Raw genomic sequence first — 17,555 nt, forward strand, 5'->3', positions numbered from 1 at the left:
GTGGTGTGTGATGAACGGTTCTGTGCAGCTGCTGCTAGTTAAGCTCATGCATACGAAGCCCAGCCAATGGGAGCGAGGTATGCACATCTTGGTCTTTACCGCGCTGGAAAAAAAATCGCCCCGGGAGAATGGGTTCACTTCAGATTTGATCGAAGAGCACATATGTTATAATAAGGTGTAATAATATTCTGGGATTTCTGCCAAGGTCTAAAAAGTACAATATTTCTATATTGAGTAAAACTTTTCAGGGAATTACCCCCGCAAATGTCAATGGCATTGTATAATGACCAAATGTCTCGAGACTCTTTTAAACTTCTTCCGGAAAACAGATTAATACAAGCCGTCAAACCACTAAGAAAAAATAATTGTTTTGCGCTTATGGTCCGAGTTAAGAATTTTACTCCTTAAAAGCAATAGTCCCGGAGTTAAATCATTCATATCAAATCGATTCCTCATCAGCTCTGTTCCGACAATCACTCTCTTCTCCAGTGTCTTCAAAGTTTACAAACTTTTGGGTAAGTTGATTCATGTCTTTCTTTTTACTTTCGATTTCTTTTGGAGAAATAATCCTAAATATTTAGATTTAGACTTACCATATAGAATATACCATTCCCTAACAAGGTGGTTATGATGCAATTACAAAAGTCAATCAAGTAATCATTTGCTTAATTTCAAATTAACAAGAATATAAAGTGATTGATTACAGTTACACTTCAATGTATACGCTTCTTCTGTGGAGACAGGTTTTATGTGTTATATCATGTAGCACGAATTATCGATAATTTCTACCTTTTTTCAAATATGTATTGTTATGTGTGAGTCAAGGTGATTATTTTGAAATACTGACTGTCATGTTTAAGGTATGTACCAGCCCCAGGGAATATCCAGCAAGGGAAGGGATATCCTAGCTCCATGTGGTAACGAAGATATTTAATCGTTTTTCGTCCATAAGCAAATCCGATAGTCATTTCATTTATTTTGGTTTTCTCCATAAACATACAATGTAGGTTGGATATGTATGCTTTTATACAATAAATTGTAATTGTAAAGAATTGTAATAAGTATTAGCTCAATAACGTAAGCTCTGTATACTAATACTAGTTCTAGGACGTGGTTTGGGCATGTTACCAGCCTGCCTAGTATTATGATTATGTATATATTTATTGTATGTAAAATAACACGTGAAAACAGAAGGATTATGATTATTAATAGAACGGTAAGCAAAGAGTAGCAATGTAAACATTAATAAGGTCAGCAAATTTAAGGAGATTTAAAGAAGCAAATAGCTTGCAGGTGTGATCATTGAAGGAAGCGAATGAAGTATGAGAAATTGTTCTCTTTTAGAGCTTCAGAAGTTTCTTGATATTATAAGACATTGTACCGGACCAAACTTTCACGCAATAAGTGAGATGGGGATGAACAAAAGTAAATGATAAAAAACGAAGATCTTGTCCTGCTTGAAATGGAGAGAATCCCAACATATCGTGCAATCTTTGTAGAGATTGAATTAACATAGTTATTCCACGTCAAGCCAGAGTCAAGATAACCCCAAGAAACATTGTATTACCTAGTACTCTTTTAAGATATTTTCTGTCCATTCACTTGTCAAATATCACTTTATTAAAGCTGCACTTATTATTTTGAAGAAAATAAAACAAACAATATCTCTAGTCTTATTCTCACATTAAGGGAAAGTTTATTAGCAGAGAACCATAGCCTAGTGGTTAGGGTGTCCGCGTACAGAGCGGAAGGCCCGTGGTTCGAATCCCGGTGGAGGCTGACAGTTTTTTCACTGTTCTTGATTTTCCAACTCATTACGATTTTCATATATATATATATATATATATATATATATATATATATATATATATACATACATATATACATACATATATACATACATATATACATACATATATACATACATCATTTATGTATTTATATATTTATATATTTATGTATTTATGTATTTATATATTTATGTATTTATATATTTATGTATTTATATATTTATATATTTATGTATTTATGTATTTATATATTTATATATTTATATATTTATATATTTATGTATTTTTTGTTGTTCTTTCAGAATGGCGCGTTTCCTCATCTTCTGCCTGTTTCTCGTTATTACTGTTGTAAACCTCAGTGAGGCATGCTCTGGCTCCTCGTCCGGTTCGGACTCAGGGGGTGGTAATGATCGTGACCCACCCCAACCCGATTCCCCTGGACCCTTGGATTTTCCCATCGGTGACAGTGGTGCTACGATATCGCCCACGTACGACCCTGGCACTGGTGCTGTTGGTGTTGAAGTCAACATACCGTAAGTTTCATCGTAATTACTTACATAGTGTGCATGGAAAGTTGATGTTATCCATGAATTACCTCATTATTTCAGTTCCTCTGTTATGGCGAAAATGACCGTTTCCAAACATTTCTTTCCTTTACAACGAGTAAACACGTATTTTGTGATTTGAAAGATCGTATTATACTCCTTAACAGTTTGTTGTCTAAACGATCACAAAGGAATGGATATGGATACGTTGGGCAAGGACGGTGTAGGGGTGGGGGGTGAGGGGGTGGGAGAGGCTGGGAGTAATTTAGTTGAAAGTGGGCATAAACATATATAGTCGTAATAATCACAAGGTAATATATTTTAATATCAAATTAAAATATATAACTTTTATAAATTATATATCACTTAAATAACACATCATAACGTCCTATAATAACTATTTCATAAAAGCGAAGGTTTTGGCGGGGGAGGGGAGGAGAGGGGAGGAGAGGAGAGGGTAGGGTAAATAATTTGAGAAAAAATCATGGTTCACAATTCCAACTAATTCCACCTTGTACTTTAAAAGAGAAAAAGGTTTTTTAAGTTTATTTAATTTTTTGAAATGTAACGATACCGTATACTATATTCATTTATTTGTCACTTTAGTCTACCACAGTGGTGTGTATTTCGTTCGTAAGGGGTGTTCCGTAGAGTATACACTCGTCTTGTCGCCATGACCTCGGCTACAAAATATATTTTTGTGATGCCAAAGTTGATGGGAAAGTATCATACCATGTATCGGCCAAGAATACTCTGAAATCACCAAATAGTAAATATTTGTCAATCACTTTAGTTTTGAGAAAGAATGAAAAAAAAAAAACTGTTTTCTTGTATTTTGCAGTTTCCGTCGCGATATTGGAAGTCGGAAGGCAACCGTCTTTAAGCTGCTTGATGTCAATGGCGATCAATTCATTGATGTGTGTGAATGGACGAAAGAGGGCGGCAAAGCTAAAAACTTTGTTACATTCCTCGGTGATGATGACATGGACGGTTAGTTGACAGTTGTTAGATTATAAATATAAATGATCATTATTGCATTAGTTTTTGTGTGGACGATGAGCACAGACTAACAATCTACCTAATTTCCCCTTAGTTTCAAACCTATTATGCTGCTATAGCCTTACCCCCTTAGTGAATTGAATCCTATATTTTTCTGTTCTCATTCATACTTTCCCATTGTCTTTCATACTTTCCCCATTGTCATTCACACTGCTCATTGTCATTCATACTTTTCCAATGTCATTCATACTTCCCATTGTCATTCATACTTCCTATCGTCATTCATACTTCCCCATTGTCATTTATGCTTTCCCATTGTCATTCATACTTTCCCATTGTCATTCATACTTTCCCATTGTCATTCATACTTCCCATTGTCATTCATACTTCACCATTGTCATTCATACTTCCCATTGTCATTCATACTTTCCCATTGTCATTCATGCTTTCCCATTGTCATTCATACTTTCTCATTGTCATTCATACTTTCCCATTCTGCAACATACGTTCCCATTCTCAACTCTCTGTCTTCTATCTTCCCCTCAGGCGACGAAAAGATCTCTTGGCAAGAATTCCCCGATATGAATGTCTAGACCGAGAAAGGACAATGATCGAGGCTGCATGAAACAGACTAGAAAATGAGCAACTTTCGATCGTCAGTGACTCATAAACAGAGTTAATTTTAGGTGGATGGTTGAAGAGAAGTTGGAAGGGGTTAGGGGAGGGGTATGCTTTAGGTTAAAAGTCCGAAATCAGTGCGTTGCAAGCGATATAACAAGTTTTGTACATATGAGGATCATCCATGGGCATTTTTACATCTATTTTGGTTAATATCAACGTGACGAAGTGGGCGGGGGGGGGGGGGGCGTAAGGTAGCCGGGGGAGGGAACAGGTGGGGTGTTAATAATAAGGCACATAAAGACAGAAACATGAGTTTTGTGTTTGCTTTATTCTCAAGTCAATTATTGTCCGTAAATGTTCGTTTTATAAGTAAATTTCTAGCACTTACGTGAAACTGATATTCTCCAACCCCTCTAAACGGAGGCACAACATTCCATGCCATCCTGGATCCATGTTCACCCTTCCTACCCCCCCTCCCCCACCCCTTCAAGTTTCACATCTGACACTCATTCTTATAGTTTTTAAAATAAGTTGTATTCTGTTTGGAAAAACAAAATGAAAGTAATTATGAAAAATACAAACCGTGATTACTGTGTTTGATTTAATCTCCTTTGTCAGAGTTAAATCTCTCTTTTGGATCATTCAGTTGTACATTTCTATGGACGTGTAGAAAGTGGGCTGATTTGCCCCGACGCCATTCTCCAAACAGAGACACGCACACTGAACCTTCACCTCTCGCTTACCCTTCCCTGTTCTCTACCCCTCCCTCTTCTCTACCCCCTCGCGCACCCCTCAACCCTCGTCGTGCACCCCTCAATCCCCTCCGTCTTCTCTACCCTCGCCCCAAAACCGTTTCACTTTCGGTGTTAGTGCATCACATAAGTGATTTTAGGCATTGCTTCTATACCGTACCGCATCGCACGAAAGGTCTATTCCGAGAATTGTTATTGTAAAAGTTGAAGGTTTACAGTCTTGTACGAGGCTGATGCCTCCTCACATGACTTTACAACTTAACCCCTGGTCATTGGTAACTTGTCACATCCACACACCAAAGTGTGCACAATTCAATCAATCTCTCCTGGGGCACCACAGTGCACCACAACCACGTGTCCCCCGGGGGACTTCCCATAGGGTGCAGCCACAAACCGGCGCACGCAACTATATTTACAAGTTACCTCGCAGGTCCCCATTTATACACCTGGGTGAAGAGAGGCAATGGAGATAAAGCGCCTTGCCCAAGGACACAACACAATGATCTGGCCAGGGCTCGAACCTGTAATCCTTAGATCACAAGTCCACTGCCTTAACCACTTGACCACAACGCCCTTGTACGTACGTACAACGAAAAGTATTTGAGATCGAGTTACTTTGGAAGTTGGGGGAGGGTGGGGGGGGGGGGGGGTAGTACGTGTATTTCTCACGTTTAGTAGGTGACGGCATAGTCACAACCATCGGAGGAGTGATTTACTAAACATCATGCCCCTATCGGAGCCCCATAGTTGCCCCTTATACATATAGTATCTTTTGTATATAACAGCTGTGAAGATCCGTGAATTTAAGACGAAATCCCTTTTAGCCGTCTATAGCAGGAGCGGTGACGACAATTAAGTTATTTTCGAAAAATAAGGAGGTACATCTATTATCTGCCCTATTGTTGTATAACCGTCAAGAAGTGCATTTCAGTATGGTGTCCTCTATTATCTATATGTATACCACATAGATATTGAAGTAGGAAGAATGACGTCATGCGACTTATACTGAAGCCACCCATCCCACAGGTGGCGCTTTGCTTATACGACAAGAAGGTACTGGTGGGGGAGGGTTGCATTTTCACGGCATTTCTTCAAGGACAACTATGACACTATTTGAGTAGAGCACTTAAATAATACAAGCAAGAAAAAAGTTTGCAATGTGCCTCTCAGATACCGGAAATGACACTTTCCAGACATTAAGAGTTGCACAAAACACTCCACTTACTCGAGTCATTATTGAGGCGAAAAAAAAATTCAAAGTTGATTCTTCAGTTATGGAGTATAGTACTTACCAATATTGTCGCTCATAACATGTCTTAATTTGTGCAAAGTATACAGCTACTCTTTCAAAAAACGAGTAAAATTAAATTAAACTTTAAAGTCGAATGCACCATGCATGTATGAAGACGTACAAATGACCTGGCTTTTTGCCGTACAACCCAAAGCGCCCTCGTTTTTTTTTCAAGGCTTCACTGCTTAAAGGCATTGAAGACTCGCCCCAAACTGCGTGCCGCGCTCTGAAAAAGTTAACTTTCCGTTGCTTACAAGTGAAGATTTCTTCTTGTCGCTACAAAATGCAGACAGTAATGAAACGTGATACGCACCTTGTTATCTTTTATCTAGACCTGAGATGTCCACCGCTGCTATGTACACTATGTTGTGGGTATTGACCGTAGCTGTATGTATTGACTGTACACTAGTGTCTAATTACCGACGGTAGCAAGCTGTGTGTGTATTTTCTGGGATCGATGGTGGTGTCTAACACTTCTGTTAAACCTCATTCGAAACCAGGTCAGATTACCGGCATGAGACGTTTCTCTGTGCGCGAGTCTTCACACCCTTTAAACACACGGCGATATACTGTGTCAGCATTCTACCTTTCTCAATTTCTATGGTATACTACAACCGTAGCACTAATAGTTCTCCGTTGACTTACTTACACACCTAGTCTATTTCCTTTCTACTAAATCTAGAAATATGCCCGTGGGTCATTCTGTGGCCTACTGCAGGGTCCTTACAGTATGTTGAATTTCTATTTTGCACTTGAGAACTTTTCAGGGAATTACCCTCGCAAATTTCCTAACATCGTATCATCATCATCAATGGCCTTGGCTCTCTTTCAAAACTACTTCCGATAAAACAGATTAATAAAAAGCCGGGAAACCACATGGGAAAATATGAAAGAAAGAAAATAATCAATTCAAAGTGGTTCATATATACCATCTCCGAATGTAACGTAGGATCATCCTCGTGCCCCCCCCCCCCCATTCACACTTCCCCATGTTGAAAGTACCCATGCAATTCTTCCAGTTATTACCAAAGAGTTTACGTTTTGACACTATAGTGTCACAAATACCTACTCGGTACCATCCGATATAAGGAAAAAAATATATAAAAAGTACGCTACGCCAAGACTTCAATCCTTGGTGCTCTAGAAGAGTAAGTGCATGAGACATTGCTGGCAACTATTTAGACATTCACAGCTTGGAATTCTTGCCAAGAGATCTTCTCGTCACCTTTTATGAAAACAAAACAATAAATTATGTTTGCCAGTATTAATGGCCAATATACAGTGGCGTACGAAGCTATCAAATAGTAAAAGAACAGAAAACTCATAATAGTGGCAACGAAGCCTGCACAAGGATTATCGGAAATAATTTTCAACTGAGACGGAGGGTGGGGTAGAGTGGGGGGCCGGGGGTTGGAGGTTGGAGGTTGAGGTGGATGGGGTGCCAAGTCCTTACAGTATGTTGAATTTCGTGAATCGCATTTGAAAACTCTCCCTTAATATCATTTTGGGAATAAAGTAAGTTGAAAGAAAGCATAATTGCTCTTTGTTTTCATTTTTGCATTGCTTTACATTAGTCGCCCATTGTAGATATATTTGGTACTGCAACTTCGTTTCTAGGACAAGGGGTTGGACGGCGAGTCAACAAACTCCCCATTCCAATAACGTGATGACAATTTTATCACAAAATATTGATACCAGTTTCAGTAATATAATATATTTACATTTATGATATCAATATTACTATTACCGTATCATCTAAACACCTCAGTTGTCGATTCGGAGAACATTTACGCTAATAGGTGGTTTAAAATATCATCTGGCTATATGAATCCTCAGTAGCTCTACGTTAGCTCCTTATAGTAGGGAGGGGGGGGGGGGGTAAGGGTTGAGTCTTTGCGATATATTCTGCTTTGAGAATACGGTTTACATCTAAACATGCCGAGAATTGTCAGCAATTTTTGCTTACCATTCAGCTTCAACCACCAGAAGATTTCGTTCCATAAGTTACTCTCATCTGGAGCATATATGCTAATTTTATGATGTCCTGCAGTGCCAGGTAACCTTATTCTTGGTTGTTTTAGGATTATTCTCATTTCCATATAAGTGATCAATTACACTTGAGAACTTTCCAGGGAATTCCCCTCACATATTCCCTAAACTGGAATTTATCATCAACTTTCTTGGCTCTCTTTTAAAACTACTTCCGAAAAACAGATAAATATCAAAGCCGCCAAAGCGCAGGGGAAAAATTGAAAGAAAGAAAACAGTCAAATTGGTTCATATATACCACCTCCGAATGTAACCCAGGATCCCCCCACACCCATCCACACTTCCCCCTTGTTGAAAGTTTCTTTCAAGTACCCATGCAATTCTTCCAGATATTTCCATGTATAGTAAAGAGTTTACGTTTTGTATCAATAGTATAGTAATCTTGCAGTAAACAAGTGTGACGTAGTAGATACGTAACTCCCCAAAAAAGTTGTTTTGCTTTCGTATTAAATGTTCATTCAATTTACCACTTAAAGGCATTGAAGACTCGCCCCAAACCGCGTGCGGCCATCTGAAAAAAGAGTTCACTTTCTGTTACTTGGAAGTGACTTGTGTCGCTACAAAATAATTACCGACGGTAGCAAGCTGTGTGTGTTTTTTCTGGGATCGATGGTAGTGTTTAACACTTCTGTTACACCTCATTTGAAACTAGGTCAAATTACCGGCATTAGACGCTTATTTTTGCGCGAGTCTTCACACCCTTTAATCTACATATGTTTCCTAACCCATGCAGGTAGAACAACCCGTGCTCAATCCTAGATCAAACAAAAGAGCGAAAAGCGGAAAAATGCAATCTCGGCTGTTCAGTGGTTTAGACAAGCGTTTCCCTGGCGACCCCAGGACATGCGCACTACGATTCAAAGTCGTTACCAAAACTTTCAATGGTTTAATTATAAATGTGCGCATTATTATTTCGCAAACTTGACAAAACTAAAACCGAGAGACTGTTTTATATAGCATGTCTTAAATAACTGAACAAAAATGCTCGATTCCCCGGGAGAAGGGTATATGGCAAGCCCAATGTGCAATAATTCGATAAACCGAGTTTATCGCCGTTAAACTGAGTTTATCGACTGGATAACCGTGTTTTTCGCGATAAACTCAGTTTATCTAGCGAAAAGCAGAGTTAACGGCGATAAACTCGGTTTATCGAATCATTGCACATGTGGCGTGCTATATCCAATTCGATAAACTCGGTTTATCAAGCGATAAACAGAGACTATCGATAAACTTAGTTTATTGAGCGAAAAACATAGTTCCCATTTATAAACTCGGTTTATCGCCGATAATCTTAGTTTATCGAGGTAACCCTGCTTTTCGCTCGGTAAACTGAGTTTATCGCGAAAAACACGGTTTACCATTCGATAAACTGGGTTTATCGACCGAAAAACAGAGTTTAACGGCGATAAATTCGGTTTATCGAATTATTGCACATATGGCATGCCATAGAAGGGGGCCACTTCAGGTTTGATCGAAGAGCACATATGTTATAAGGTGTGATAATATACTGGGATTTCTGCCAAGGTCTAAAAAGTACAATATTTTTAGATTGAGTAAAACTTTTCAGGGAATTACCCCCGAAAATGTCAATGGCATAGTGAAATGGTCAAACGTCCCGAGATTCTTTTAAACTACTTCCGATAAACAGATTAAGACAAGCCGTCAAACCACTAAAAAAAAGTTGTTGCTCCGCTCATGGTCCGAGTTAAGAATTTTACTCCTTAAAAGCAATAGTCCCGGAGTTAAATCATTCATATCCAATCGATTCCTCACCAGCTCTGGTCCAGCAATCACTCTCTTCTCCAGTGTCTTTAAAGTCTACAAACGTTTGGGTAAGTTGATTCAGGTTTTTCTTTTTACTTTCGGTTTTCCTTTGGAGAAATAATCCTAAATATTTAGACTTTAGACTTACCATATAGAAAAGATATACCATTCCCTATTTACCAAGACAATAATAATACTACAAACAACAAAGGTCAATTAACCATCTGCTTAAGCTCAGATCAACAAGAATATATATGACTTTACACTTCAATGCATATGTTTCTTCTGTGGAGACAGGTTTAATGTGTTATATAATGTAGCACGAATTAATGCTGCTCTTATTATTTTGTAGAGAAAAAGCTATAACTTAGTCTTACTCACATTAGCAGAGAACCAAGCCTAGAATTTTTGACAAATTGTATTTTTCAATACAAATAACATTGTGGCCAGTGAAGAAAAACAACCTAGTTTTTATATCATAAAATGAATGCAATAGTAGGAACCAATTTGTCAACATATCTTACTTACATTTTTCTCTTTAGTTTATGATTTCTACGTAATATGACAATGCATCCGAACGACGGGGACATTTAAATAAATCATTAACAATCATTACGAGCTTTTCTCATAACGTTCATGGGGTTAAAAAAAATCCATCTTAGTATATGTATACGTTAATTTAAATCTGTTGTCAATTTGCTGATTTTATAGTGAGTTATAGGGTTGGTTTGGTAAAATTTTTCATTAGTTGGCGACGAAAATAATTATGTTAAAGGGTGTGAAGACTCGCGCAAAAAGAAACGTCTAATGCCGGTAATCTGACCTAGTTTCGTATGAGGTGAAGTGTTAGACACCACCATCGATCCCAGAAAATACACGCACACAGCTTGCTACCATCGGTAATTAGACACTATTGTACAGACAGTACATACAGCTGCGGTCAATACACACAGCACAGTGTACACACAATACAGCTAAAAATAACAAGGTATACTGCCTCACGTTTCATTACTGTACTGTCTGCATTTTGTAACGACACGAAGAAAACGTCACTTGCAACAACGGAAAGTTAACTATTTTTCAGATGGCCGCACGCGGTTTGAGGCGAGTCTTCAATGCCTTTAATATGATTCGAAGTTTATTTTTTCTCCGTTTAATTCTCAGCTTTCATTGTTTAGCATATCGGGAATTCAGCATGGCTCGTATTCTCATCCGTTGTCTGGTCATTTGTCTTGCGGTTGTATTCAGTGAGGCCTGCTCAGGCTCGAGTTCAGGCTCGAGCTCAGGCTCGAGTTCAGGTTCGAGTTCAGGTTCGAGTAGAGATACTTCCATATATTCGAGTCCAGATTTGACAGAAGATTATATTTTTCAACACGGAATTAACGATGTTATTAATTTTGCACCACCACCTGAACCAACGGAACCACCCAAAGCACCCAATGCCCTTGGACCCTTGGAGTTCCCCATCGGTGACACCGGTGTTACGGTGACCCCCACGTACGACCATGATACTGGTACAGTCGGTGTTCGATTCAGAATACGGTAAGCATATATATCGAATTGCATGTAAAAATGCACGGAGACTTATATCATGTATTATTGCTAGCTTTTTATATTCTGACTCCTTCCATGGTTCGAACTTACGGATGGTGGTTAGGATTGTTACCTACAGAACCCAGCTCTCCCGGATGAACCGTTGATCTTTCCCATCGGTGATAGTGGTACTACGATATTCCCCTACGCACGACCGTTAAGCTACATGGTGCTGTCGGCATTAAAGTCATGATGCCTTATATACATTGGTATCACAAAAACCCAAATATACCGGAATACCGGTTCTTAAAATACCGTAGGCCTCACCTGCCCTGAATTCTGTCGCGAAACTGGTACACACGCTATTACCCTTTATGAGTCGTTAACCTGAAAGATTTTGTAGTTTCCAAAGTGTATACTATCTTAATGCTGCCGTCAGAGGAAATGTCCACTGTTTTGACCTGACCGGGTCTGAAATTCAGTTGGGCGATTGTTTTATCATCTTGTTTATTAATCTTTCATTAATTAATTTCTATCAGGGAAAAATATATCATTTGAATGTCATAATGAAATAATAAAACATTCCGTTGCACTGTTAGAAGTCGACAGACTTGCAAACACTAAAAACGTCACAACTTTTCTAAACGATTTCAGAAGTGTCAAACAGAAATCTTTAAGCTTAATATACCATGAAGTGAACAGAAACAGTGACGTCATGTCGGAATATATTTCGCATTTCCTTCCCTTTCTTTCCTTTACCACCCAAATAAAGGATAGAAAAACTCACTCCGACTTCTCTCATCCGATCACCCGACCACCCGACCACCCGACCACCCGACCACCCGACCACCCGACCACCCGACCACCCGACCACCCGACCACCCGACCATTATCTAACTTTTGTCCTCATTTGTTTTGGTATTATATGACTTTGTTTTCTATTGAGACACATTTGTGACGTCACATGGTACCTTCAAAAATGTGGTAGCGGTATCGGATACAACACTTTAATTCTATTAAAGTTTCTTGTCTTTTTTAAAACTTATTTTGCAGGTGGCGTCGTGATGTTGACAGTCAAAAAGACTCAATCTTTAAGTCGATCGACATGAACGGTAATCAATACATCGAAATCTGTGAATGGGTGAAAGAGGGCGGATCAGCCAAAAACTTCGTTGCGTTTCTCTCAGACGATGACACTGATGGTTAGTTTTAAAACATATTTTTATCATTATTTATTATTATTCTTTTTCTTTACTGTATTATTTGAAAGAGGTAATTACGATACATTCCGGCAACATGAACAAAATTAGGACTGAATGAATTAGGACGCCCTCTTTCTCTTCTTTCCACAAGAGTCTACCGTCAAAGTGATTTCATAATAACAAATGTTATTGAAAGCTTTAAGTTTTCTATATCTTAATCTGTTATATTGATTTATCGTGTTAAAACCTCGATATTTTTGAAATTTTTGGCATATTTATCAAGTTTCTCTGTATTTTGAATTTCATCAAATACAACATGTTTTTGTTCTCCAAAAATATTAAATTCCTCTGTGAAAAAGCATTTGTCACTGACTTGCCGTAATGAGATCATTCATACTTCTGTTGCCAGATGCAATCACAAAATATCACGAAATTTATCATTTAAAAAAACAATGTCATATCTTCGGGATACAAAGTGCTACAATGATGACGTTACGACCTATAAAATACAAGAAAATTCCACCACGGGAATATCCTTGAACGAAAGTAAATTAAAAACAAAACACTTTTCTAATTTACCTCTTGGACTGTTCATTTCATTTCATAAAATCTGAGAAACATAGTTCTTATACAAGCCTAAGTATTATTGAATGGTAAATAGTAAAGGTAGGAACATAAGGGAATGGGAGATGGTGGTGGGGGGGGGCAGGGGATGTGTCGCTGCACCCTACTTTGAATGGACGAAGGCAGGGGTATATTGTTTCGACAACTGATTCACTCCAAGAAATTTTGAAATCATTCAGCTGGATTCATTTGCATTAGCAAAAGGATTAGCAAGAAACAATTGATCATTTTCTTTTCATCTCACGTCTGATGTCGAAATTTCGAGGACGTGAAAAAGCAACATGTCGATTAAAATATAAATATTCTTTCGGTTTCGAAAGAGTGACAATTTGGATATCATATTCAATGTCCCATCTGGTCTTTCACTTTGTGATAGATTCGTACGCCACTATGTATATTGATCATTTATTTATTGTTTTGTTTTCATGTGTTCATAACTAGGTGACGAGAAGATCTCTTGGCAAGAATTCCAAGCTGTGAATGTCTAAACAGCTGCTGGCAATGTCTTACTTACTCTTCTTGAACAACATGGATTGAAGTCTTGGCGTAGCGTACTTTTTATTATTATGTTTCCTTCCGTCGGATGGCACCGAGTCAGTATGTGTGACTCTATAGTCTCTGTTTACTATGAATTGGTATAAACACAGCCAACACGGATCGGAAACAATTACCCATGCTACTATCATCATAAAATTAGATTATATGGAAGGCGAGGGAGAAGGGAGGGAATGGGGGGGGGGGTAGGGTTTGGTTTATAGTGAGTCCAAAATGAATACATAACATTGACTACAGCAATAATTACTGAGTTTCAAACAGTTGAACAAAATTGTCACTCATAATAGTGACAACGAATTTCCAATAGAAACGGAGGGTGGAGAGGGAAGGGGGTTGGAGGTTGAGGTGGATGGGGTGCCGAGTCACTACAGTATGTTGAATTTCTTTCATCATTGAAGCGCTCCCTTTATATCATTTTGGGAATAAAGTAAGATACAGAAAGAATAATTGCTCTTTGTTTTCATTTTTGCATTGTTTTATATAGTCGCCCATTGTAGATATAGATGGTACCGCAACTTCGTTTCTAGGACAAGGGGTTGGACGGCGAGTCAACAAACTCCCCATTCCACTAACGTGATGACACTTTTATCACACAATATTGATATCAGTTTCAGTACAATAATATATTTATATTTATGATTATCAATATTACTATAACCGTATCATCTTAACACCTCAGTTGTCAATCCGGAGAACATTTACTCTAGTGGAGACCCGAGGCGGTCTGGCTTCATGATTCCTCAGTTGCACTACGTATAGCTCCTATAGTAGGGTTCTTTATGTATCTTTGCAACGCTGATCCATCGCACGGACTGTTGCAAGCGCCTAAGCTGTCAATGTTATCTTTATAAAGGAAAATCAAAGTTTCAGCTCAATGATGATATTATTCACTCAGGTGATGCTTGCGTGTTACAATTTATCACCACATATACTAAAACCAGAATGCAAAATGCATTGAGGTTTTAATGACTTCAATGCACTAGACTTAAAAATAAAACATCTGTAGAAATACCTACGAGGATAGCTTGGCTTCTGTTACATTATGGCTCCTCTACTAGGCATACCCTATACAGAAACTATAGGTGTGCGGGAGTCATGAGCATCTATACTGTACAGTACCTCACAACTACTTTGAACCGCTGCTCAATCAGAGCGGCGACTTCGTACAATTTCCAATTATCTGTCTTTCAACTTCATATTGGTGCGCGAATAATATCGTTATTACTCCATTTCATTGCCTAAATCAAAGCGATCTTTTACGCAATGATAATCTGAGGTTGTAAGAGCATCTCTCTTCCAAAATTCCTAGCAGTAACAACAGCAAACTTGTCTCAAAACTCCTTAAATTGTTCTATACTTTGCGAATTATGACTGATAGCCAGTAGGAAAATTGCCTTCAGAAATAACGAAGGAGATGTTTTGCCATGTTAAGTGTGTTGGTATTCTGCCTCGTATTCTTCACGCTTTTGTGTTAACGAACCCTATTCTACCCAACCGTTGCTGACCTAGACAACATAAAATTGCTCACAGGCCTAGCCAGGTTTGTTCAAGTTGTCCTATAATCAGTAACGTGACGAAAGTCGAACGTTACTTTTAAGGCCTAGCTATGCTGACACTGGTGGAAGAGACACACAAATTGAGATCAACAAACTAAGTCCGTTTGATCTTTGACCGGATCGAACCAGTAATCCTTGGATCACGAGTCCGACGCCTTAGACAATTGGCCACCACGCTCTCACGCTCTCAGGTAACCTTATTCTTGGTTGTTTTAGGATTGTTCTCATTTCAATATAAGTGATCAATTGCACTTGAGAACTTTTCAGGGAATTACCCTCACATATTCCCTAACTTGGTATTTATCATCAACTTTCTTGGCTCTCTTTTAAAACTACTTCCGAAAAAACAGATTAACATCAAAGCCGCCAAATCACAGGGGAAAAATTGAAAGAAAGAAAACAGTCAAATTGGTTCATATGTACCACCTCCGAATGTAACCCAGGACACCCTCCACCCATCCACACTTCCCCCTTGATGAAAGTTTCTTTCAAGTACCCATGCAAATTCCAGTTATTTCCATGTAGTAAAGAGTTAACGTTTCGTATCAATAGTAGTAAACAAGACTAGTGTGACGTAGTAGATACGTAACGCCAAAAAGGTTGTTTTGCTTTCTATAAAATGTTCATTCAATTTACCACTTAATCTTCATCGGTTTCCCAACCCATGCAGGTAGAATAAAACCGTGCTCAATCCTAGATCAAACCAAAGAGTGAAAAGAGAAAATGAAATCTCGGCTGTTCAGTGGTTAAGACAAGCGTTTCCCTGACTACGTTTCGGTTTCATTATAAATGTGCGCATTAATATTTTCCAAACTTGACAAAACTACAAATAAGAGGGTGTCTTACATAACTGAAAAAAAAATGTTCGACTCCACTGGAGGCGATTTTCCCCCAGCGCGGTAAAGGCCCCTATTTGCATACCTCGCTTCTCATTGGCTGGGGCTTGCAGTTTTCAATGCTGATTGGGAAGTCTGTTTTCGCTATGTACGCGTGTGTGTATCTAAATTGTCCATACACGTGCGACAGAAGACAAATTTTGCTTTTGCGTGGACTTGTTGGTGCACACGTACAGTACAGCCATAAGTTTGTAAAACAATACTGCGACCATGGACTGACTGTACACATCTCATTGCAGATGACTGTCCTCAGGGGCGTAGTGAAGGGGTTTTTGTGGAGGGGGTGTGGAGAATTTGATTTGCCGACGGATCTGGAAGTGGTGATTGAAATGAGGGAGGGGTCTAAGGGGAGGGGGTGTCCCCCTCCCCTTTGGAAAATTTTTAGTTTTGAAACGTCCTTAGATGCAATCTGGTGCATATTTAAGTCAAATTTGGCACGGAAGAAGCTCCCGTTCTCCTTTTCTCTATTCAGCTTTCCTTCTTTCTTCCCCTTCCGCTCTCTTCACCTTTTCTCCTTTTGCCGACAGACCCAAAATTTGCCGACAGCGACCAACTTATTGGTCGCTGTCGCTCGCTACGCCCCTGACTGTCCTTCTTTGAAGGTAAGGATTACTTAGGTTGATGATCCAAACCTGAAAAGCCAATAAATTGAATAAGTTAGTTTTGACAGTTAGTTTTGAATAAGTTTGTTTTGACAGCGTGAAGCGTTGAAGTGATGATAGAACTTGATGTACAGATAATTACTGCGATGCAATGTGCGCAGATTAGTACCAGACGTGTTTGCATGCTTCAAAACTGTATAAAAACATTGGACAGCTTGGCAGTTTCTGGTTTACTATTTACTTGAGATGCTTTTAAACTCTACACTGATAGACTCCTTTTTTTTTAGCATAGTCATGTTTTGGTTTTCAAAATTATGACCCTTTGACACAGTTACTATTATATTATTACGACCCTTTGGCACGGTTTTCAGATAATATAATACGAAAGATGTAGGCCTAGTATTTAGTCATGTTAGTAGTACCACTGCCACTGTGGATAATAGTTATTGAATGCAGAAATTGCCTTACGTTTATATTATATAGTGATATATTGTATCATCTTTAAACTGTTTCGGTTTGATTTAATTTCTTTAAATTTACAGCAACAGAGTTGCGCGATACATAAACACAGACCCTCTACATCCGTTGATCGAAGAGCACATATGGTATAAGGTGTGATAATATACTGGGATTTCTGCCAAGGTATAAAAAGCACAATATGTCTAGACTGAGCAAAACTTTTCAGGGAATTACCCCCGCAAAGGTCAATGGCATAGTGAAATTGGTAAACTGTCCCGAGATTCTTTTTAACTACTTCCGATAAACAGATTAAGACA

At 38.6% G+C, this 17,555-nt stretch overlaps 2 protein-coding genes across 2 annotated transcripts; both read left to right on the forward strand.

The window, feature by feature from the left end:
- Nucleotides 1-354: 354 nt before the first annotated feature.
- LOC139959101 (uncharacterized) lies at nucleotides 355-4,548 on the forward strand. Its single transcript, XM_071956679.1, has 4 exons — nucleotides 355-515; nucleotides 2,093-2,323; nucleotides 3,177-3,325; nucleotides 3,881-4,548. Exons 2-4 carry the CDS (start codon nucleotides 2,094-2,096, stop codon nucleotides 3,925-3,927), a joined length of 426 nt encoding a protein of 141 aa, XP_071812780.1. The 5' UTR covers nucleotides 355-515; nucleotide 2,093; the 3' UTR covers nucleotides 3,928-4,548.
- Nucleotides 4,549-9,722: 5,174 nt separating this feature from the next.
- LOC139959103 (uncharacterized) lies at nucleotides 9,723-14,175 on the forward strand. The gene is made up of 4 exons (XM_071956681.1): nucleotides 9,723-9,879; nucleotides 10,990-11,353; nucleotides 12,398-12,546; nucleotides 13,612-14,175. The coding sequence occupies exons 2-4, from the start codon at nucleotides 11,007-11,009 to the stop codon at nucleotides 13,656-13,658; spliced, it is 543 nt and encodes a 180-aa protein (XP_071812782.1). The 5' UTR covers nucleotides 9,723-9,879; nucleotides 10,990-11,006; the 3' UTR covers nucleotides 13,659-14,175.
- Nucleotides 14,176-17,555: the final 3,380 nt, after the last annotated feature.

This window comes from Apostichopus japonicus, chromosome 18 (genome assembly GCF_037975245.1).
Source record: "Apostichopus japonicus isolate 1M-3 chromosome 18, ASM3797524v1, whole genome shotgun sequence".
Lineage (NCBI taxonomy): Eukaryota > Metazoa > Echinodermata > Holothuroidea > Aspidochirotida > Stichopodidae > Apostichopus > Apostichopus japonicus.

Excerpts from the sequence above, each read along its gene's own strand:
- LOC139959103 (XM_071956681.1), top strand. The coding sequence starts at position 11,007 with ATGGCTCGTATTCTCATCCGTTGTCTGGTCATTTGTCTTGCGGTTGTA. Across the intron at positions 11,354-12,397 it reads GGTGTTCGATTCAGAATACG|GTGGCGTCGTGATGTTGACA; the intron begins GTAAGCATATAT and ends CTTATTTTGCAG. Across the intron at positions 12,547-13,611 it reads CTCAGACGATGACACTGATG|GTGACGAGAAGATCTCTTGG; the intron begins GTTAGTTTTAAA and ends GTTCATAACTAG.
- LOC139959101 (XM_071956679.1), top strand. The coding sequence starts at position 2,094 with ATGGCGCGTTTCCTCATCTTCTGCCTGTTTCTCGTTATTACTGTTGTA. Across the intron at positions 2,324-3,176 it reads GGTGTTGAAGTCAACATACC|TTTCCGTCGCGATATTGGAA; the intron begins GTAAGTTTCATC and ends TGTATTTTGCAG. Across the intron at positions 3,326-3,880 it reads CGGTGATGATGACATGGACG|GCGACGAAAAGATCTCTTGG; the intron begins GTTAGTTGACAG and ends TCTTCCCCTCAG.